The sequence below is a fragment of the Falco biarmicus genome, chromosome 9 (assembly GCF_023638135.1).
Source record: "Falco biarmicus isolate bFalBia1 chromosome 9, bFalBia1.pri, whole genome shotgun sequence".
NCBI classification, from domain to species: Eukaryota; Metazoa; Chordata; class Aves; order Falconiformes; family Falconidae; genus Falco; species Falco biarmicus.
This window is the reverse complement of record NC_079296.1, coordinates 21,502,038-21,526,253: the sequence shown is the minus strand read 5'-3', so window position 1 is coordinate 21,526,253 and position 24,216 is coordinate 21,502,038. Positions and strand designations below refer to the sequence as shown.

Below are 24,216 nucleotides of genomic sequence, written 5' to 3'. Positions count from 1 at the left end.
TTACTGCTGAAGAAGCAATAGTGCGTCTTACATTTGAAGTGTATCAAGCACTTCCACAAAAACATCAGGGTTCTAAATTCTACCCCACTATGGTACCATCTTTTTCCTGGAAAAGGTATTCAGGCCCAGATAAATCTCATATGTTAATGGTCTCTTTAAGGCATCTCGCCCCTGGTTTTTTGCAATTTCAATGGAAAGACAGGTTGTATATGTCTTAGGGAGTTAGAAATGCCCTGCAGAGGTGCTGCTCTCTTCCTGCTGATTTTGTAAGTGATGCCTGGTGACTGTGCTCCTATCTAAGGCACAGGGTAAGTTCCCAATGGTAGATGAGACCAATCAAGCCTTCAATGCTTGTGAGAGGTGAGAGTATGGTATCTTCTACAGTCTGATGTCCTCCATTTATGTATAGAGCACATATAACCAAAGCAGTACACAAATTTCTTCACGTTCCGTAAGTAACTCAACCCCAAGCACAGAGGGCACTTCTCTCACACGGACCACAAGCATGAGGAAGGTTATGTGACCAATTCGTTCCCCTTCAAAGGGCAACACCTCTCTTCAGGGATTTCACAAAGGATGAAAAGCCTATGTAAGTCTCCCTACCCCTTCTGTGCTTGATGTTGCTGTGGAAGCTGCCCAGGATGGTGAGACATTTTGCAACACAGACTAGGGATAAGGCAGAACTCAGCCATTTCACATCACTTACAATGTGCTGAACTGAAACCAATGCCAGGAGGTGGCAGCACTTTCTACTCCTCTGAGCCCTCTTGACTCCCTGCAATATTTTGCTTTAACTTTGTTACCACTAGCTGCTTGCTCCCATGATTAAATCATCATTTGACACATGCAATCTATCACAATCTTTCCTACAGAGAGATGATGAGCCATGCCAGTCCTAAGGAAAAAAAAGACCCAAACCAAAACATATTTACATCTTTCAAAGGGACCAACTTCCTTGTTGTCTGATATGAAGGAGTAAGAGTAGCTGGGTAATTGTAGTCAACACCGTCATGTTTGTAATCAGATTTATAGGCTACCTGAAACACAGGGAGAAAAAAAAAATCATTCTTTTTCTTTTTTTAAGCTGTCATTTGTTTGAATAATTATCAGTCAAGAGGAAAGGAGAAACAATAATATTAATATTAAATGCAGGAAACAAAGTAAGTTCAATGTCATGAGTGACAAAGAAAATGAAATTATTTGCATAGTTTAGCCACTAATTGATTCTTTTTCAGCTCCTCAATTAATCCAATGCCAACAGTGGGAGCATTAACTTAACTTCCACCTATGACACATCTCTTTTATCTTTCTGCTTAGTTCTCAAGCTTCTTACAGATTTGTAAATAATGTACTTGAAGGAATGGTATGTAACAAAATAGCTTCTTGACTAACCCAGTAAATTAAATTGGAATCCAGAAATCTTCATTAAAGACTGGGTTTTTTTCAGCAAAGGTCTGACCCTGGGGGTGGTGGCACAGCAACCTTCAACATCCTACTGATGTCAAAAAAACCTGAAGGAGCTCAGTATGTTGCCAGATCACTGAATTTGCTTATTTTAACTTCTTCCACACAGTGAGTTATAAATCAGTACAAAAGGTTTTCCAGAATTTCCCCTCTTCTTAACATATCTATCCTTCAGATCTCCAGTACAATATGATCTAAAGTTTTCTATCAGTCAGTTTAATTCTGGAAAAAACTTAAAGACCAGAAAGCAACAACCATGCAAGCGTGATTAAAAAAAGACTTACATTGCTTGCCAAGCTGCCGGCTTTCATGGCATGTAGCATTCGTTTGTCCATGCCGATACCTACATAATGACCTTTCATCTCATTCTGGTAGGTTTCTTTGTATTTAAGCTGTACAAAAAAAACCCCAAAAAACAAAAAAACCAACAACTCTGAGAAAATATATTTCATTTTTCTATGAGTTTCCATATGTTGCAGCAGTGAGACAAAATATTACAACTGTGGTCTACTAGTGTTGCACCACTACAGAAATTTATAACAACCATAACAACCTTTGTTCTTTAAAAAATAAAAACTAAACCCCTCCGGGAGTTTCCTATTTTCAAGGTGTCATTTACATATTCTTCAGATCACCTGAACGTCACGTAAAGGACATACCTCTGCATTCTGTTGCTGCGTATTATTTCATCAGAACTAAGTATTAGAAAGAAGTTGTAGGGAAATATTATTTGTACATTAACAAACAAATACTCCTCTACCAAAACTGGACTCTTTTGGTGCCGATTTCACCAAGCCCAGAGCAGGGAATTCAACAACATGGTAAATTAATCACTCCACCAACTCATCTGTATGGCAAAAGCTCGACTCCTCCTGGATTTCAGAGAATGGTACCAAGCAGTATAAAGTAAAGTTGTACTTCAGTATCATGAGATAACAAGCAGTATAATTATTAATATTTTACTATCATACAGTAAACATGTTCCTCACTGACAGTAACTGCAGTAAAGTATATTCTGCCTACCTTTCCAGTCAGGACATGGACATACACAATGAAATAAGTAACAATTATGATAGATTACAGTAACAACTGACAACTACTTGCCAGATTAGCAGTCTATTGTAAGTAAATTCTCTTCATATATCATAATAGTTCTTTTCATAATCCTATATAAAATAAGACCCAGTTATCCATCTGGACAGACTAGGATAGGTGCTGTACACAACATGGGTTAAAATCAGTTATAATCAAATTCCCAGCACACACTTATCTGAAACACACACAGAGATGTCTTGCAATTCTAGCAGCTACCAGGTTAAGCAAGCCACACATGAGGTATTGAAAACTTACATCACTGGTGAATTTTGAGATCTTGCTCACATTCTTGAATTGCGGAGTATCACAATAGTTCATGCTGTAGCCTCTGTTCTTTCCAAGATCCTTCTTATACTCCACCTTAGTGACAAAAATGCACAAGGGAAAGGTTAAACTTTAACCTGCTCTGTCAAGTTCCTCCACACACTTTTTATTAGCCAGACTCACTGTTCAGAGATTTTGATATATGGCTTTCATCAAATGGCTTATGATGAAAGTTAATATGAAGATGATTTTCATATGCTCAGTTCTTGTTTTATAGGCAAAAAAAATGCAATCAATTTCATTCATTTGGACCTCAGCAAAGTGTATGAGACAGTGTCATGAGGAAAATTATTAAGAAAAACAAGGATCTACAAAGGAATTTTCAGGTGAGTGTGGAGCAAATGAAAACAGAAAAAGCAATGGGTGGTTTTCAACAAGCAGGATTGAACAGGGGACACTCACCAGCAGAATTATTCAGCGAAAGTTTAAATACAGAGCTGGTTTAATATTTTCATTAAGTACCGTTGCTCTGAAGTAGGAATGTTGAGGGTGATATTTAAAGGGGCAATGGAAATGAGACTAAATTTAGTGATGTAGGTTAATATATGTCAAGAGTAGTCATGAAAATTTCAGCTGCAAGAGCTCATCACCTGGAAAGGCTAAGAAAGAGAAAACTCTTCATATGTAGGCTGACCACAGAAAGATGGCAAGATGCCAATGTAACACAGCCATGAAAAAGGCAAATGCAGCTCCAGGCAGGAGGAAGAGGAGACTTTTGAGTAGGCACTGGGCAGTGCGCATACCATACACCAGGTTCCAGCAAGAACTCAACACTAAATTATGTTCTCTTACAGTCATTCCTTTTTAAGGAACACGCACTCAGCCTGTAAGAGCTGCAGTGAAAGACTGTGAGAGATGAGAAGATTTTGGCTTGCTTAGTCTAGGAAAAAAAGGTAGAGAGAAGAAAATTATATGTGTTTGTAAACATCTCAGAAAGGTAATCATGCAGGGAGAAGAATCTTTTAAACTAAAGGACAATGTTACAACAAACCACAATAGTAATAAAGTGGACAGGAGTAAATGTAGGATAGAAATTAGAAGAAGAGGATTATATAATATTGTGCTGGAACAACGCGATCCAGGAATCGTTGGCCCAGGAGGCCCCTTCCAGTCCTGCTTCCAGGAGTTTTCATTATTGAAACTTTTATACTTTGACATCTCAAGAGTGCAAGTTTTTAAACTGCCATGGGGAAGCTCTAGAAACTCACATTTATTAATAGCTTTATAGCTGATATGACACTATAAATAAATTAGTAATTCAGAGTCTACTGAGAATTCCCTAGCAATCTTCCCTTGCCAAGCAGAAGAAGAATGCATTATCAGTAACTCACAGTCTTTAACATGACGGAAGAAAACAGAAACCTGCATTAACAGAATGGTACAAATTTTGGCTCTGTTGGTGTTATTTTTTAAATTATCAGTAGAACCTTCTTTGAAACACTCTAAGGTACATACCCAAGTCATCCTAAAACATTTATGAATATAAATTCACAGCACATTAAGAGCACAATTCAGGGTTTTTTTTTAGATTTCTATTCTTCATGTGGCCAAATCAGAATTCCTCTTCTGTTGTTAATTTCCCATACTTTCTTACAGAGCATTGGAAGTGCCAGATAACAGCACCTGAAAATTTGTTTTTGCACCTTTCTCTCCAGTCACTGTGCTACAGACAGATCATTGCCCATGTGTAATAAGAAAAACAGCTTTTTGTATTTGTAGTCCTTACCCATCAGTCACAAATGTTTGTATGAGCTGCTCTCAAACTTGTTATCAGATCAATTCAACCCCTTACCTCACTGACAAGCTTGTTAACACTTTGGGCTTGTTTCAGGACTAAGTTGTCTTCAGCCGTTAGGGAGTGAAAGTGAGCTGCACCTTTCATCTTGGAAAGATCTTTCTTGTATTTTATCTGAAAAGAAGTAGGCAAAATTATAAAATAGGTGTCTACCTTTTCACCATTGCTATTTAGACCGGCTTCATGAGTCAGGATAAGATTTTTCCTATTCTTGCTTTGATAAGCAAATAGAACTTGCTAAGTTGAAACACTGTAAGTTGTTACTTCCTGAAATAAACCACATATAAAATCACAGGCCTAACAATCCCTGTCAAGCCACTTCACTAGACAGCATTTTTTAATCCATTTTTTGTTGGATTGAACAGCACTGGTTGTTGTTCATAGCGTGAACAGATAGCTAGCGGATCCTTGGCTAGTGACTAGCTGGAGCTTGTGTGTTCTTCTGTTACTGAAGTTAAGCCTCAGTACTGTAATTTTACACTTCTAGTCAGAGAATTTTGTATAGTTATCAAGTGCTCTGTGAACTTTTTCTTTTGTAGAAACCAGCTTTTTAAAGAAGCTGTGTCTTTTTGCACTTAAAATGTTTTTAAGGAAATTATTTCTCTACAAAACCAAGATTGAAATAAGGGATCTGTTAATTTAATTGCAACATCAGGTTATTGACTTAAATTGGGATTGGATGGGTGAAGAGAGATAACACTTACATTGGCCTTTTACCAAACTTTGTCCAGCGAAAACCCTATTGGGAATATATTTCAGTATTCTTTGCATACAAGGAGATGCTTACGTTTTTCATCTTATGTTATTGCTTCAAAAATCAGATTCATAATATACAAATTAACAAACTGTTTTAAACACGCTGAAGTGCAAAGTGTTTGGGTTTGGTGGGGGTTTTTTTACAAGTCTGCACACAGTTTCTCAGGCTTTAAAGACAAGAAACAGCTTGATAAGTACTCTGGTGTGCAAGCGTTACTGCTATGAACCAACCCTTCTTCTTGCTCCAGGTATTACAAATTAGAAAGGAAACTACTGACTATTAGCATTTTGAAAACCTATGAAACTGCCATCTTTATCTGGAAAGGTTAAATATTTCATGTTTAAACAAGGGATCACTGAGTTTTTCATCAAAATAGGGATTAGTCACAGAAGGTTTCAGGGTTTTTTTATTCTCTCAGTCATAAACTCAGGTAACAGAATATGACTGATCCTTTCACTCTAGTTTACTGCTAGTGTCTAGTCCAGGCTAGACTGAAACACTCAACTATCTGTCAGGTCCCCAGAAAACAGACTGAGCTCACCAACTCAGGTAGCCCCATGGGGGACAGGTGTCCACAGTTCAAAGGCTGTCACTCACAGGAACCCTTCACAGCAGCCACAGTGTGGTGACATACAGACTGACTCTTTCTTTGTCACTATGAGAAACGGTCTCCTCAAATAGGACTGGGGATCTTTAATCAATGAGCTGAATGCAAGAATTGCACATTGCTACTTTTTCTGCCAATTCTTTAGCTTACCACCCAAAACTAAAAATCCCCAGCCTAGAAATCAGCTCTTGTGAAGTGACAGTGTCATACTCCATAGTTGCTTTTCCTCCATATGACTTGCTTTGCACTAGAGGCATGATAGATCAAAATATCAAAACCAGTACCGCTCATTCATCCTCCATTTATTCACTACTGGGAATACCACGGTAGTCCACAGGATGATTAAGGCAGTTGAAGGTTTCATTAATAATACAGGTACAGATTTGCCAGGAGGGTTAACCTAACAGTAGGGATCCCCATTAGTTGCTACATCCATCTCCTCCCTCATGCAAGTTGGAGCTGTGTCCCTTCCTATTAATGGATATTATTAATCCCCTGAGCCATGCAGTTCCCAGCAATGCAGTGAAATGTCATTGTTGTTTACTTCCCAAGTGTAATTTTAGCATTCTCCTCCCAGGCACTGCTCTGACAAACTGCTGTTTTTAATTGTTTATGAATTGTATTGATTCAGGTTTCATACTTACATCACTTGCCAATTCATTTGCTTTCTTGGCATTTTGATAAGCTGGAGTGATCATAGCAGGAAAGCTTCCTTTCCCTCTGTGTTCTTCATACTCATTCATATAATCCTGAAGAAAATTCAGAGTGTTTACTCATCATACATGAGCAGGTGGGACCATGGGTGATTTCACAAAGCCCCTTATTAGTCCTTATTAGTAGGAAATTTCATTGCTTCATTTTGGTGGGGTTTTTTTATGAAAAAGAGAATAAAATGATCAAACTGTAAGAATAAAATCACCCATTACATCAACTGTGCCTGTAAAATTACTTATGTTGCATTGCAAGAGAAATTTAGGTAGCAATTAGTTGTGGTCAAGACAGAATTCAAGTATACAATGATATACATCCTTCTAATCTCACCTCAGTTATTACAGAGATGATACCTGCTAGCCCCTGTCTTTGTCAATAGATGTTTCCCTGGAAAGCTATAAAAATATCTAACGATTTGGGCAGCCAGGAGATTTGCTTAAACTTTCCAAGTGTCGCATAAGGTCACCCTTCCTCTGTGATGTGACAGAAGTATCTTGATCTCTCCATGGCCACTTCTCACATCATAACTGACCAAAAATAATATTTCTCTAGTGCAGCGATACATCTTGAAGAGGGGTTCATTAATGAAGTAGAAACATATAAAGAACTAAATTCCTTAGGAAACAAAATCACAAAATTCCATTTGCTTGATTTAAAAAACAATTGTTGTGGACTTAATACTCTTAAATCTACCTATAGATAAGTTTAGGTGTAAATTTTTGACAATATGAAAAGCATTTTGATAATTTAATAACAAAATACTGGAGTTTTTTTTAAAATGGTAATGCACAACGATCATCCCAAAGCTTTCTGTGGCAAGATCTGGGGACAATACAGTAAGCATACAAACAAGTAAGATATAGTGTAATGTGTCTTTGTAATATTTCGTAAATCTTTGTAGTTAAGAGTCAGTTTAAGTGAAAAAAAGAACATGTGGCATGTCAATAATGTCATGAAGAACACAAATAGAAAGGACTATAAATATCTGGGATATTTCTTTTGTGACTTCTCAATGCAAAACAATCCACTGCAGGTCATTTTGTGCACCAACAATGTCATATCATAAGATAGGTCATATAATTCTGTGAACAATATAATGTAATTATAGCTATTGCATCTAAATTATTCTATAAACAGGCACAGAAAATAAAAAATATCCTTGACTAATAAGCTGAGTTAGTTTCTTAAAATACTGTTCCTGAGCCTGAATTCTTCAGACTAACTTGCCATTTTCTTTTTCTTCTAACATTCTCAAATACATTTTTATATAATTTCTAATATTTCTCATATTACAAAATAGTATTTTCAAAGTTCCAGATAATTAATTTTAGCCATTTCTAAGATTATTTTAAACATGAACAAAACAGGTGTTCATGTTCAAAACATGAACAACACAGGAATTTTACAGTAAGATTACTTAAATTGTCTCATGTTATATATATATTTGTATGATGTACCTCCATGATCTCAACAGTGAGAAATCTAATCTCTTTAACCATCTTTCACTCAGAAAGATCCATTTATTTCAGTGGCTCTATTTTATTTGAATAAAAATATCAAAATCCAATCTACAAATATTAAAACTCAAATTAGATTTGAAGTCTATGACTGAAGTTTCAAAGATACTTCCAAAGAAAAAAAAATTAAATTAGTTCTAAAGATAGAAGCATTTTGATGCTTGAAAATACAGTTAATGCTTTTTCAAATTCATTTTATTTGCTTATTCTTACTAAAACTTGCAGTAGTTCAAAAACTAGAAACTGAGTGAAGGCTTCATTCCTACATATTCTAAACTCACATTCTTAAATGATGGTTTGCTTTTCACACATTGATGATGTTGGGTTGGACAGAAGAAGTGAAGAAATGTAAAATCCCAAATGTCTTAGGACAATATATTGCCTGTTCCTTCATTTCTCCAAAGTACATGGGTCTCATGAGGAGGTAGGATGACAAACCTGAGACTAACCATATAGTTTTGTTTATACAAAACCACTATTCAGTTCCTTTCAAATTGCCTTTAGCTGTATTCAGTTCTATTCAGCTGTACTATTTCCCTAACTTAATTGTAACAGAACTTTGGATGCATTTTGGGAGACCACAAAAATAACTGCATTCCCTTAAAAATGAAACAAAACCAAAATGAATGCCACAGACCGAAACTGAACTATAGCTTATTTGTTCCACAAATACAGAACTACAACTTGTCAAGATTACAATACCACTTCTGTAGAAGAGCTCAAATCCAAGAAATCATGTACAATCTTCAGTGCTACTCGCACATATTTAAAGCTGAAAAGCTTCTAAGATTTCTAAAAATACTGGCAGGGAAAAGATGCCTAACTACTAATTTTCTACCATTTCACAGCCCTTGCACCTTTTCTCCTGACTGAATTTACATTTTCTTTCTCATGGAATGGGAAAGTTTCCACAAGTAAACACTTTTCAGTGTGATACATAACACCCCCACAATAGATATGCATAGTGCACACATGCACACAGATAAAATTTACCAAGGTAATGCTTACCTTTTGGAATGTCCCTACTGTAAGGATCGTGCAATGACAGTGCATACACCTTGTAGTCTCACCTTTTAAGTGAAGTATTTTAAGTATATTACACATTCAAAGCATGGTGCTGTTGCACACCATCTTTTCCTTTGAGACCTTACTTTCTTGTACAAGAAAGAAAAGTGAAAATAGATCTTACTGTAGTTTCTAAAGTTCTGAGCAATCAGCCATAGCAATGATCAACGCCGGCATGGATATCTCTCAGATGTTACATACCTGGCCATACTGATCTACATTTTCTCTTGCAAAAGTAGCATCTGTTCCAGCTGTATGGCTGGCTTTTCCCTTGATCTCTTTTTCATATCTTTGATGATACTTCACCTAACAGGAAAAACAAAAAGGAAAGAATAATCCATATGAGTTTTGTCTGGTACACAGATGCTGCATAATAAATAATAATCAATGACATGAACATGTTGACAATAAAGGATTGTCAAAAGATTGTCAAAATTCCCATTGCCACAAATCTACAGAAGTCAAATATGCCACCTGAAGATATAATAAAAGTAGTGGTGTATTTTTGAATAATGCAGTAGGAACATGGGACTTGCCATTTCAACCTAGACCATTAGTTCAGTGTTTTTAGCACCACTTGTTTTTCAGTGGCTAATCCCTGATGCTCTAGCAAGTTAAAAAGTAGAACCGATTGTAATGTAAATTCATGGTTACCACAGAGCATGTTTTTTACCACAGGGTCATCTGAACACCATTAATAAATGGGCTCATTTCAGAAAGATTTAGGCAGCCAAACTTCAAGTTTAGACTAAGTTTTGCACTACCTTTGCTGGTCAAAATAATGTCTGTAACCTGGCACTGCCCTTTAATCACCATGTGTTTGCTGACACAAATGAAGGGTTTTCCACAGATCAAAGGCAAACAAAAACATGTAAATATTTTAGAGTCGGTTGCTTTTGCCTTCAAAATTACAGATTGCCTCTTATTTTCCTCAGTGACTCTTAATAACATTTTAAATTCACTTCTATTGAGTACAGCACATGTTATCTTCTCCAACAATAAGAGCTTTCCTTTCAGTCTCCAATGGCAAAACACAATTAACTGTACATTTTGAGGCAATACTGATGTCCTTTTACAATGCTTTTTAAAGAATACAGAAGGATTTGTGGTTTTGTTATGTTTGGAGAGGAAAAGAAAGCCAGTAAAGATTAGTTCATCAAGGAGTTAAAAAAACCCCAAGAGTAGGACAGCAAAATTAGTGGAATAGAAAGCTGTATTTTATAAACCTATACCTATGTCAAATATATGCATGTGTATATGTGTGTGTGTATATACTTAATATATATATATAATTGCTATTCAGGAAGCTAGTTTCTTGCATTCACAAAAGCCTCATCCTGCAAGACCATAAAAGAAGGAATAGGAGAATGAACTGTAAGGATCAACTGGGAACATGTAAAGTCATGGCAAAGAGAGCTCTACAAACACAGCCCTCCCCTGGTACAAGGTTATCCAGAGATATTGTTGCTGTGTAAATCAGAGCTACACTTCAGCCCCTCTAACTCATACTGAGTTGGGCAGAATGAAATCAAAGACCTCCTGCTGACTCCTTATTGTCTTCCTTCATACTTGTATGCAACAGAGGTAAAGGTGACACTTTTGCTTACAAAAATCTAGAGTGTTGATTCACAAATAAAATACCTAATTTTCTCTTTGTGCATAAAACTCAACTTCATTCCTGCAAAAGACAATCTCTTAAAAATCTGTGCATGAAGTGCACTGCTAATTTAAGTCCACGATGTTAATGGAATTTCTGTCAGTAAACATTTTAATCCAAAATTTGTGTGACGTGTTTGTCTTTTCTTCCCCAAAAGAAACTTTGCTTTGGACACTTACATCACTGGCTAATTCATTCGCTCTCTTGGCTATTTGATAAGCTGGAGTGATCATAGCAGGAAAGCTGCCTTTCCCTTTCTGTTCTTCAAAGTCTTCTGTGTATTTCAACTGTAAAAAAAATCAAGACAGTTCAGGAGCAATTAGACCAAATGTGTCTTGATTGCACACATAATCAGTTCTTAGAGTTGCAAAGTCAGGCATCCGAAGGCTGTCACCTGCCTAAAGGAAGATGAACCATGAAATCTGAATCTTTACAATGTAGTGTTTAACTACATGACTGCATAACTTCTGCAGGACCTCTGTGTCTCATTCACAGTATAGGATGGATCACAGCTGTTTAAAGAAAATATACCAAAGTTGTCTGCAAGATGCCCATTTGATTTATGTTAGAGTCAGGCAGCTTCCTTCTTTACTCTGCATGGCACTCAGTTGCTGGGTATAGAACTGATCAGTTTTCTGCCTTCAGTTCTGCCAGCCAGCTAGTCCCTAAAATGGCCTAGAACTTAATATGGTCCTTTATAACTGGAAGTATTACATACTTAATGGTAAACTGAGTTTTCCCTTAAAATATTATTTTTTTTCTTTTAAGTTCATAATTTTAGGTGATTTATAAATGTCCTAAAAGCCACCTGTAGAGTCAAAACAGGTCAACTTATTTTATTTCACTTACATGACTTGAAAGCTGTCCTCCAACCTTTGCATGAAGTATATCTGGAGTGTCTACAACAGAGGTGAACTTCGAAACTCTTTCTTCATGTCCCCGCTTATATTCTACCTGACAGAGAAAACACGAAATACGTATTACAAACAATAAGCACTATTTTCTATCACAAGGCTTCAAGAGAAAATGGGCAACAGGAGTCAAGACACTCCCCACTGTACAGTCAAGCTATCAGTATATTTAAGGCCTAATTTCCTTAAAGTGAATGCCAGAAACAGACAGAAATGCACCTAGATAATCAAATTTTCAAATGATAATAGATTTATGTGAGCCATACGTTTGATCAAAATATCATGAAAATGGTCATGAATAGCCTAACTAAGATTATACTTCACTGACAATGCAGACTGTGTACAGAAAACAGTGCAATGCTTTAATTTTTACGGGACTTATTTTTACTTTACTTTCTTAGTTGAATTGTTGCTTTTATAAATAAGCATTTTTCTGTGCATAAAGTAGCTTGTATATAAATTAAAGTCAATATTACAGGTATTTAACTTCAAATAGTAAAGAAAGCAAAAAATGTCAGATGTAAATAAATAGATTAATAAAGCCATAAAGGGAAGATAAAGATAATTAAATAAGCACTTTAGAGTCATTCACAATCTTTTTTAGGTTGTGATAAGTTACACCAAAAGTTGCTACATCTTTCAGGAAATATCTATATTGTCATTTATCTTACATGATTGTCTTCCCAAGCCAAGTAGTTTGTTAACCCTGTTCCCTGCATCATGTTAAAGTTTTCTCACTTTGCAGAATTAACAGTACAACAAATCTTCATCATAGAACCTACTGTCTAAAGTGAGTGACCTAAACCCAGGATTCTTCAAATTCAGAAGTCTAGCATACATTTCTTTAGTAAAAAACTGTGACTTACATTACTGCTTAGTTGGGTGGCTCTTTTAGCAACCTGATAACCTGGAGTGATCATAGCAGGAAAGCTGCCTTTGCCCCTCCGCGGCTCATATTCTTCTGTAAATTGGAACTAGAAAATGAATATTTTGTGTTTTCTTGTTACAGAAGAACCCACTGTAGTTTAATGTGTTTATTCTTTCAATGCCTGCTTCCTAAAGATACATATCACTTCATTTAAAAGTAAACACATTAAAGGACTTCTACCTTATAAGTTTGTTAGGTAGAAATATTCCCTACATACAACGGAAAACATTCCCCATTCACATCAATTATCCACTGTTAATTGGCTATGTTGACAGAGTCACTAACCCATTGTATGGGCATAGACAATCCATCATAATTCAGAAGTTATTTTCATCAGTCATGGAAATATAATCACTGAAAGGTCTACTGTATGGAAAATGAGACCTGTTTTCCATCATGAGTTCTGCTCTACTGAGGTAAACAGCACTGCCTGCTAGATCAGGTCACCTCAGATATCATTGGTCAGTACTTGAAGTACTTGAAGTACTTGAATACAATTATAAACATATAAATGTATGACTTCTGGGATGGGCAATAGCACCATTCTGTGTCTTTAATCATTTATATGGTTAAATATTGCTACTGACAAAAGTGAATGTGTCAGTCTCTCCCTTGGTAACATCTTACCAAAGACTGGCTTTGATGCACTGGTAAGTCTTCTAGAATGATAGACCACACAAATAAAGCTATTCCAAACATCAGCCCACTTACATTACTCAGAGTCTTCTGTGCCTGTGTTACCTTGACCATCTCAGGATCTGGAATGCTCCCTGAGTACCATGATCTTCCTTCCTCACAGGCAGCATAGTAAGCATTCTACAAAAGCAAAATTAAGTAACTACCAATCTTCACCCTTGTTTTAATATACAAACAGCTGATCTGACAGAAAAAAAGGAAACACACACAAAGCTCTGGAAGTGAAATTTACTCTCTGCAGACGTAGAGCACAAGGCCTACACTCCACATACCTTCAGAATGCCAGGGCAGAACTTCTATAGCAAGAACTGACATCAAGATGTCAGGATCTAGGATCCTGGAGTGAGACTCAGATAACTCCCCCTGGGAATCAGATCACTGGTTGTGAAGCTTCAGCACCAGTAGGAAGAAGATACATAGAGTATGGCTGTACATGCCACAGTTCAGACAGCTAACTATATACGTACACTCTTCTTTCCCTGTCTTCTGATTCTTGTACCCTAAGCTATAATCAAGCTATGCTACCTTGAAAAGTTTAGCCAAATGAGAAGCAATGGCTTTTTTATCATTGAAATGCTGTGAGTAAAACCCTAACACCCAGGACTGCCAAGGCCAATCTTCGGTCTCCTGCAGGCTAGCGGTGTGGAGACTTGAGGATTTTTTCTTACCTGGGTGGCCAGTTGTTGGGCTTTATAGGCAGCTTCAATTTCTCTGGACCTTACATCCCATTGAAAGACTGAACTGTATTGTTCACCCTCTCCTCGATATTTTATCTAAAAAACCCAAACAAAATAAAGACTTGGTTTTAGTATTTTGTTAGTACAGACGAACACCCCCCCATCTTAGGAGAACAGTAAGGGAGACAGTCTCTTAGTCAATAACAATACGGAGTCTGTATAAGCTGCAGCAACAAAAGGAGGTGAATGCAAGACAAAAGAACAAAAACAGTGCAGTTCCCACCATAACAAATCCATGTAGTGCCTGCTAGTTTTGGCTGCATCTTACACCGGTCTGAAGGACAGCTACTTCCAAAAACACCTCTGGCCCCGCTAGGCAACCCTTATTCTTGTCTGTCACACACTGACACCATCAGCCAGCCAACCATGGGACAAATTAGATCAAGGAATTCGTATGTAGGCTTTTGCCGTGTTAGCTTTCAGCTATGTCAGCTCCTCCATCTGCCTCATTGTAAAAATTACCAACATCATCACAAGAGTAGCAGAGGAATAATATGACTACACAGAACTAATTTTATTAATGATTTACTTTAGTCATAATGTTTACCTGTGTCTCTGTGTTAGATCTCCAGCTGTTACAGACCAGCCTAATTTTCACTGCCAACTAATAATTTCACCCTGAAGACACATTTGCATATGATATGAATGCAGAAATCAAGGGACTATGACAAGCACACCTGATCCACAAAAACTCTACAGCCCACAATAAAGTCATAGGATCATAGAATCATAGAATGATTTAGGTTGGAAGGGACCTTAAAGATCATCTAGTTCCAACCCCCCTGCCACGGGCAGGGACACCTGCCACTAGACCAGGTTGCTCAGAGCCCCATCCAGCCTGGCCTTGAACACTGCCAGGGATGGGGCATCCACAGCTTCTCTGAGCAGCCTTTTTCAGTGCCTCACCACTGCCACAGTAAAGATAAAAAATACCAACCAACTTCTAAAAGCTTGCAAAACTCTCCATCTTTTTCTCCTTCTCCCTCCTTAGATTAACACTACGTACACCCTGCTTATGTACAAAAAAAGGCCACATAGCCTGTAGCTCTATGCCATGCAAAGACTACATAAGTACTTCTTCCATGACACCCATTCTTGCCAAAGGAGTTGGCTGCATTTAGCCCTAAGGTCACAACTCTACTTGCTAATCCACATGCAGCTTCTGCCTAAGATTTCTGCTATTATTGGAGCTGCACATCCGTAAAGGAACAGCACATTACAAATGAAATAGAGCATAAAGTTTTGAAAGAGTTATTTGGTCTTTAGATAATACTTTTTGGGGAAATAATCTATGAGGATTGGAAATCTCTAAGAAATTTTAAGCAGAACATATCAATGCAGCATTAGATGAAAGAACTATTACCCAATAAGAAATATTCTACTCTCTTATTTCTCTGCACAGTGTCCACAAAGCATCATGACTGTGTAAATGTAAATGACTACTATATTTAGTCTTGGGTCATCACTGTCCTACTGTTACCTTCATTGGAACAGCATATAGAAATACAACTGAAATCACAGCTCTGTTATACAACTCTCTCTGCAGATGCAAAAAATAACAGACCCTGTCCTGAAGAGTGCAAAATCTAAACTGACCGGCCAGAAAAATTACCAAGCATGAGTACCATTATTCCCATTTATAAATTAAGTACAGAGGTACAGAGAGATGAATGATTTGTCTGCTCACATAGAAATTCTGTGTAGAGGGTGCGACCTGAATTTTTATCTCTATGTTCAAGTTGGTGTCTCAAAGTAAGACTTGTGTGAGAACATCGTGTTAGGATTGCAGAAATGTTACATTTTCTGCATAAGAAATAATTTTACCTAAAAAACTCCAACAAACTACAGTAGCTATTGACACCTTTTCCCAAGTTAGCATTATTTTATACAACTGCCGATGAAAAAGTTTTTCTGCACTGAAATTTCTACAGAAGTACTCCCTTTAAGTACTGCAGAATCAGCTTTTTTACTACCCTTAGCAGTTTTCTCTCTGGAGAAGAACCTCATTATGTGATTGAAAAGGACAGAAGGTGCTTTAGGTGTAAAAAACAAGGGAAAGTGATCTTTGAGCTATAATTTGTCTGGCGTGTATATTCACATGCACTGGAAGTATCAGAGTCTCATATCACTGCCTAAAACCAGAAATAGAACCTGCAGTAATCCCAAATTCATTCCTGAACAGATCTGTCACACACAGTTTAAAGTAAGTGTGATAGTCACTGCTGAAATAGTTACTTCCCATGATATTGCAAAAACGGATGCATAAGAAGGCTGTACAAGAGTGATAAAAGATACAGGGTCTAATAATGGCTATTAATGTACCTCAGCTTTGGACAGCTAATACAGAACATCAGAATGAATTTAGCTATAATGTCATAATCTAAGAAATACAACCTTCTGTTTTTATTTTAATGATGGCTAAATCACATCAACACACATTGGTTTGCCTACTAAATATAGCCATGCAGTGCGCAGTACTATTTTAGAGTATAAAAAGACACGACATTCAAGAAAACAGCGTGACACATAGAAGTGAGATAGCTATCAATTACTGGCCGTTTCTGTATTTCTCACTTCATGAAAAGCTTAGAAATGCAAGTCTGAAACAAATGTAGGTGGAGGAGAACAGTGCGAGACAGAGAAGACTGGCCGTGGGAGGAAAGAAGACCTGGAGCACCCCTAGCGGTTCGCCGGGGCAGAGCAGCCTTTCACAGGGCAGAGGCAGCTAAAAGGCCACGCAAACTGCTCCATCCCGGACGCCTCAGCATTTCAGCAAAAACCATTTTCAGTAAAACCACGCAAAGCTCCCTGGACTTCGTGTTTTCTCATCTCTGGTTTGCCAGCAATACTTGACAAAGCATTTATGAGAACCTTTGCCTGTGTTCCACGGAGACAGAATTTACTTTTTGTTTCGTGCCCTTTAGTCTCAGTTTCGTAAAGATCACAAAGCAAGTAGGTCATTCTTGTTTCCAATGGCTGCGTAAACCCCCCTGATTTAGTTTTTAAGCTTACATAGCTCTGGGAAGTTTATACGGAAAATATTTCCATGTAGATTATCAGATACGGCAGGTGAGAAACTGCTACCCATTTTTCTTTCTGAAAGCAGAGGCAAATTCATATCTAACTTTTCTTTCTCACGAGGGAACGCATTTAAAAAACTATGATTCAAACCCAGGCTGAGATCTTACTGCTCTGCAAGAGCACAGGAGGGTAAGTAAAGAATACATATTTATATTTCTAAAACACGATACAAATATGGTATCGAAATGTAAAACAAAGTTAAATGTATTTGGCCCTCAAGCTTCTTACCTCACTTACCACTTCTGACAGGTTTTTTGCATTCATATTTATTGGTGTCTCAAATATGCTTGTGAACGCATTGTTTTTTGGATTATGCCTAAAGAAGGAAATTGTAAAAGGATATTAGGAATGTAGCAGGCAGCCCACCAGAAAGGTTCTCTTTGAGGACTCAAAAACACAATACCAGTCTCCACCCCTCTACACATAACTTTCCCCCCACTCACACACAGATCTCAGATTACGTTCAAGTTATTATTGTATTGAGTAGGTGCCTAGAGCAAAATTAATTTTAATGATCTTCATATCAATGCTGTGTTTCTAATAACAAAAGAGAATAATAGAATAAAAAACAACTGTCATCTCTTCTTTTTCTGCTGACAAATTTGACAGGAATTGATCATTATAAAATAAAAACTTCCTAGAATAAACCAGCCCCAAAATCTGCATTTTATACATTTTCCTGATGATCAGCTCAATCTTGTTAACTCTTAACTGCTGATTTGAAAAGCACTGAATTTTATGGTTGGGTTTATTCTCTTCCCACAGCACTGAAATTGAACTTAATTTGCTATCTTTTAACACACTGGACAAATGAGGAGGCTTTATATACAGTAACAGGAGTTTCCTATCATTTGTGATTCATGTAAATCCAAAGATATGCATGAGGGCACTAACAATACATAATTTCACATCACACATGGGACCAGGCTGAGTCCAGATAGTGATCTTCTGTTACATTAAATTACTTGGCGTTTTAAACCTTTGCTTAAAAAAAAAGAAAAGGAAACACACTTACGCTTGACAGTAAGGCTTTTTCTCATGGCTAACAAAGTTGTTTACTGTTAGCATCATCTTGCATACTTCGCAGTGAAAACAGGCTTTATGCCATGTCTGGAAATACAACAAAAGAGAAACCAAACAGGCATGATTGTATTTCATTATTATTCTGTTGAGTTTCAAATCTCAGTATTGATCTTTAACATTAATTTCATGAATTTGAAGAATCCTTCAAATACATGCCTATTATTAACTCATTTCAGTTCTGAAACCAGTTATGAGTAAAGAATTTTTGGAACCAAGAAATTTGCACTGTGTTAAAAGTGCCAATCCGTACATTTATTATAGTCCAAAATAGTAAAGAAAGAGAACTGACCTGATCTATACAGTTAATCTTCTCAGCAGGGTAAACCCCATAGCCACATCTAGCACACGGCTGCACATTCATCTTGAAATCCACAGAGTGAAAAATATATAGGTTTATACAAAAGGTTCAAAGAGTATGAAAGTGACTTTTTGGCCTGTGCAAAGCACACTCTAGACACTCCAGTCAGGGCCCTTTGCTGTGGTCAATGGCTCCCATTAAAGCTCTGAATTGAAGTCTGTTGCTCCGTTTGCTGACCTTCTGTTTCAAAGTCAGCTGCAGGCTGGCTTTTAAAGCCGCCAGTTAGTAAGAGCGGTTATTTTGGCAACTGTGTCAGTGCGTAAGGGAGGGTAGCAATATCTTTCTCTAAATAGAAGAATGAACTCACAGAAACAAATCATATCCATGTGAACGTTCAGAGTCTGATCATTTAGTATTTCAGTTTTGCTGCAAAGCCAGTTGTCATAAGCCCAGGATGAAGAGTTTACACAGCAGCAGCAATTTATCACAGTCTCTCCTCACTCTGATACACAGCAAGTGACCTCATAGAGGACTACTCTGTGTTTAGGAACAGCATCATATTAGAAGGAGGTACCACCAGGAACACAGGCCAGAGATGCATTTGGAGCCTCTTGGCCCTTTGTTGGATCTAGAAGAGGTGCACCACCATTATCCCAGTCAAGTCATGATTTTTTTCCCTTGGTGCCAACTCAGTTTCACCTTGAATGCTATGGGCAGCAGAGCAGAGCATGCTCATTTCTCATGTTTTTCCATTTCATCAACCTATCACTCCATCTCCAGGTGTAGGACAACGCACAGTGAAATGGGTAGAGCCTCTTATCTCAAAGAGTTCAATACATGATGGGTACAAATCCAAACATCTGTCTCCTACAGGAAAAACGTCAGAAAGGAACCATTTACTTTTGAATTGAATGAACAAAGCAGCTATTTAACAGTGTTCACAAAGACTAGGCTGGCATAGATCAGAATATAAAAATTCCATAGCCAAATAATGGTAAGAAATTACTATGCCTGATACTAGGATTCAAGCAAGCTAGAAGGATTATGAAGTCTGCTCTGAACTAAAGAAGCTATTAAATTCTACCAGCTACAAATGGTCAGGATTTGAGATTTACATCTCACCTAAACATAATACCTCCAGCTGCACAGGGCTCCATTACCCTGGGACACAGCTAAGAGTTATCTCATTCCAAGTAAAGGTCTACTTAGTCGTCCATGCACCTGCACCACTTCCCGTGCCTGCAGCAGTCCTGGGATATTGCTAGGCACTTTCCTTTTCTATGCGTCACAAGCAATTCAATCAAAATAATTTTCTGTCTAAACCTTCTGGGTATGCTTAGAGAGCCTCCTGTTCATCTCTCCACGGAGATATGCAGGTCTGCTTAACTTATTATTACTACTTTTACTGAATGCTGACAATGTACTGGCACAACATACTGTCAGCAACTGGTGCGCTGAAAATAGAATCTCTAATCTGAAGAGCAATGGGTATGGCACAAAGTCCTGAAAACACTGGAGGCCTTTCAGAGTAAGTAACTAATATCAGTATGTAAACAGATGTATTTTCATTTTTTTAAAAAAAATGTTCACAAAATGTAATTTCTTGTATTAAAACAACTGCTGAGTTACCTCTTGTTATTCCATCTGGGATCAGGGGTGGTTTTATGTTGACCAAGTTACATCACAATAATATTTACCCTGCTCACACCTGTGAACCAAAATAGTTTGGAAGTCTTCCTGTTCCTTTCTCAGACAGCTTTCCATCTTGTCCCAGATTGCTATTCAGTTTATGCAAGTGACCTATACTAGGGTCACAGTGGCCAGGCTGTCCCCTCCTTATTTAGCACCAGGCACACTACCAGCTGCTGCCTCTTTTGTGTTCGTCTACTCCAAGAGTCACCATATTGTATATTTTCTTTATAGTCATTGTCTTCACGCTATCTGCCAGAGCCCTTGTCTCACGCTTTGGAAAGAACAAAGATGCATGACCTGCTCCTGTCCTAGCACAGACAATACATTGCTTAAGGTCCTCCCTGAAATGAGTTTTGAGAGGTGCTGAAAGCAGGACATCCCTGAAACACACAAAACCACAAAGGCTTGGCAACTACAGAACAAATCGTTCCTTCAGAAGTCACCTGAACACTGATGATCTGGACAGGGCCCCAGCCTGGAGCATCAGTGTATGCAGCCCATATGTGCTGTGCACCCAGGGAGCATACTAGAGGTCCCTGGGAAGAATGAGACTACGTGCTCCTTTCAAGAGGCATGTCAGACAGCTAAATTTTACTTCATTTCAAGATACACAAAGCCTGTTTGGTTTTTTTCACAGCAACACATACTACTGGCTTGGCTGGAAGTCAGTGAACACATTTTCCAAGCTCTCCTGCTTCTCCCAAGTTACAGCACTTTCAAGAAGAGAAGCATGGCAGGCCACAATGCTATACAGCTACTGGCTTTCCCAGCCATACTACTTCCCTCACATCCATTGTGCACCAGCTCTGCTGGAGTCTATTGAAGATTTCCCCATTTCTGAGCATCTCAAAACTGTCCTGTTGCATGATCTGTTCTTCACCACCCTGGATTAAATCTGAGCTGCTAATGGAAAAGACAGTTTATTGAAAAACAATCATTGTATGGTCTCATTACAAAGTACGCATTGCATTTTGATCATGCAAGGAATTAAATCACAAAACCAGCACAAGTTTGTTATCTTAACAAATCTTAGCAAGACATTTTCTCTTCAGTTAAAAGCTCATTGTGGCTTTTTTCCTCCTTTAGTACGGCCCCGTAAAGGCTTTTTGATATCAATGAAAATCTTAAAAGGCTTTATTTAACAGTAGAACCTTAATCAATGTGGTTTAAAAGTACTGCAGTTACACATAAAGTACAAGGAGACAGCACCTTCAAAGTGCAAATTAGTAGGAAAAAAACATTGTTACCTCTCCAACCTCCTTAAAATCATTGAATTAACTGCATAGAAAACTGAGAGCATGTCTGCATCCTGAATCTGAATCTAAAAAGCACACATTCATTACACAAAGTAACTTAACAGACATTGAAGTCAGGGCCACCTTCTCTGTCACTCCTGAATAGCCACTGTGCCCTTCCAGCTACATGAATAGCAGGAAGCCAGACACCACAAATTATGGCCACCCTATCTTCACTCTGTTTGCAAAAAAAAAGGTGCTGTTTTATTACACAAAGTGGGGGTGTTACCCACTGTTACAAGCTGCCTGTAAAAGTTCAAGCACTAGACCAGCCTCATCATAACCTTCCTTGAACCACGTGATTAATTAGTTACCTGGGCTCAGGGCCTTTTGTCTCATGTAGCCTCTCCATGCTAATCAAATTTATCAAAGTAGCAAATCGAGCTTGCAAAAATATTGAAAGACAGCTTGAAAAGATTTATCAACACTAAGACTTGAAGAAAAACTTCTAAGGGACTGCCTTCCAAACATGTACAGTAGTTTTTTTACATTTTTGCTGTTCTAGAAACCAACAAACTGTTTACATTTCATGACTAAAAGGATTTGTGTTTACACTTTCCCTTCATCACCAGTGTTGGGAAAACTTGAAAGTGTGGGGATTTTGCAAATGCTTCTAATAGAGCAAGAGAAAGCAAGAAAGGGAGTTGAAAGAAATGGAAAAAAGAATGAACAGGCCAAGAAGTCATGAGGATATGCTACAATTTAAGCTGAAAGCTTGAAGAAATCTCTGCAAAGCATGCACAGCATAGCCCATGTACATACAATGAGACCTCCAGTGTCCAAACCTGCCCATTTATCATGTATCATAAACTAAAAAGACACAAGTTTGAAATTCATAAAACATGGCATGTGCAATAGATCACCTCTGCCTGATTACAGAGAAATCCCACCCAAATACATACACAAAGCTGACTGAGATGCATTATTCTACCAAATTTCATCCAGTTGTGGTGTGCCAAATCACACCACACAACCCTCATTCCCCATAGCATACCAAACCCATCCATCCTTTCTTGCAAAATACATAAAATTCTAACAAAAGTCACTTAGCAGGAAACACCTTGTGAGTTGCTCAAATCCTCCATCCTGAAAGTATCCCCACACCTGCCTCATGTCTCAGCAAAGCCCAAACCTTGTTTTCACAGATGTTGTGCAGAACACAGCGCACCGTTATTATTCCAGACAGGTACTATTTAGTTGCCTCAAGCCTTCTAGTTTGTACCTGCCATCTACCTTTCAATTTCTCAAAGGCATACTCCATTGTCATCCTGCAGCTGCTTACATGGTAGTTAAACACTTATTTTCCACAACACAAATATCCAGTCAAAGGCTTCATTATAAATGTTTTTAGGGAGTGAGTCACCAGGTATAAAGCACTACTGGCTCTTCCCCCTGCCCAGTAATCCATATGGCCAGCTGTGCAATATCATGAGAAATTTTTACCTTCCTGACCTTTCCCCACATAGCAATCACTTCATGTCCCGAAGCAAGATACTTCCTCCTGCTTCTACTATCTTTTTTAATTCTCCCTCACTCATTACTGAAAACAAGCAAGATTTTCTGAAAAATCTAGTACCTTACACTACATTAAAACTGCTTTATCTAACATGTACTTAAGAAAGATATCGCAGCACACTAAGGAAACAGCTCTTCTCTTTGTGAATGCCAGCAGCCAATGTGAAAAGAAAACAGAATCAGGGGGTTCATCAACAGTTTGAGTCAGAAATTCCCCATATACAATTCTATTACTAAACTCTTGAAAATTGGCAAGCATTATTACATACAATACCACTTTTTCAATAGCAATACAATGACTTTTAGAAAAAAGACATTTCTAGGTTTGCTAATTCTGCTGTGGGGGCCAGATGGCAATGGATAAACGTTTTCATCAAGGCATAGAAGGTCACAGCTGGCAAATAGCCTCTGGATTTCCTTGGTAACCTCCATACACTTGCTCAGGAAAGCACATTTGGATGTTCTGAAGTTTAGGTGCCACTACCAGTCATTGCTGGTGACTGCACAGTCTCCCTCATCTCCCCTCCACGCATTTACTTAAAGATCTACACATTTCCAGTGTCTCTGTTCTCCATAACAATCCATCCGTTACAAATTTGGAAGAGGTGCTGTCTTCTTGAAAAGAAGCAGCTAACAGATGGCATGAGAGGAACCATGGGATTCTGTTAGTTTGATTTTCAGGAGAAAACTTCGGCTACATATCCAACTGGGAGCTACAGGCATAATCGCACGAAGCAGAGACCGGCCGCAGCAGCACATGCAGACACACGGCAAGAGCCACCGCGCCGTTCAGACGTGCCTCCGTCACATGGAAGCAGTGACCTGTCGGGAAACAAAAGGCTGTTTGTTACCATGCCTGTGTTTTGCGCCAATTATGAGGCAGTTACACTGAAAAATGTCCCTTTGATGTAAATCTCTTCAGGTAGTGAATGTTAAACACCATGCACTGCTGGGTAGGTGTATGATTTTGCAGGATTGGAGCCCACAT

General features: G+C 38.0%; 1 protein-coding gene across 1 annotated transcript in view; it reads right to left on the bottom strand.

Moving 5' to 3' along the window:
• The window catches only part of NRAP (nebulin related anchoring protein), a gene marked incomplete at its 5' end in the record, with an annotated part of 52,902 nt that extends 35,221 nt beyond the window's left edge, over positions 1-17,681 (bottom strand). The window contains 12 exons of the mRNA XM_056350704.1: positions 933-1,037; positions 1,749-1,856; positions 2,815-2,919; positions 4,676-4,792; positions 6,687-6,791; positions 9,537-9,641; positions 11,172-11,279; positions 11,842-11,946; positions 12,770-12,877; positions 13,543-13,647; positions 14,196-14,300; positions 17,574-17,681. Coding sequence (XP_056206679.1) covers positions 933-1,037; positions 1,749-1,856; positions 2,815-2,919; positions 4,676-4,792; positions 6,687-6,791; positions 9,537-9,641; positions 11,172-11,279; positions 11,842-11,946; positions 12,770-12,877; positions 13,543-13,647; positions 14,196-14,300; positions 17,574-17,681 — 1,284 coding nt within the window. The remainder of the gene's footprint in view (positions 1-932; positions 1,038-1,748; positions 1,857-2,814; positions 2,920-4,675; positions 4,793-6,686; positions 6,792-9,536; positions 9,642-11,171; positions 11,280-11,841; positions 11,947-12,769; positions 12,878-13,542; positions 13,648-14,195; positions 14,301-17,573) is intronic.
• Positions 17,682-24,216: the final 6,535 nt, after the last annotated feature.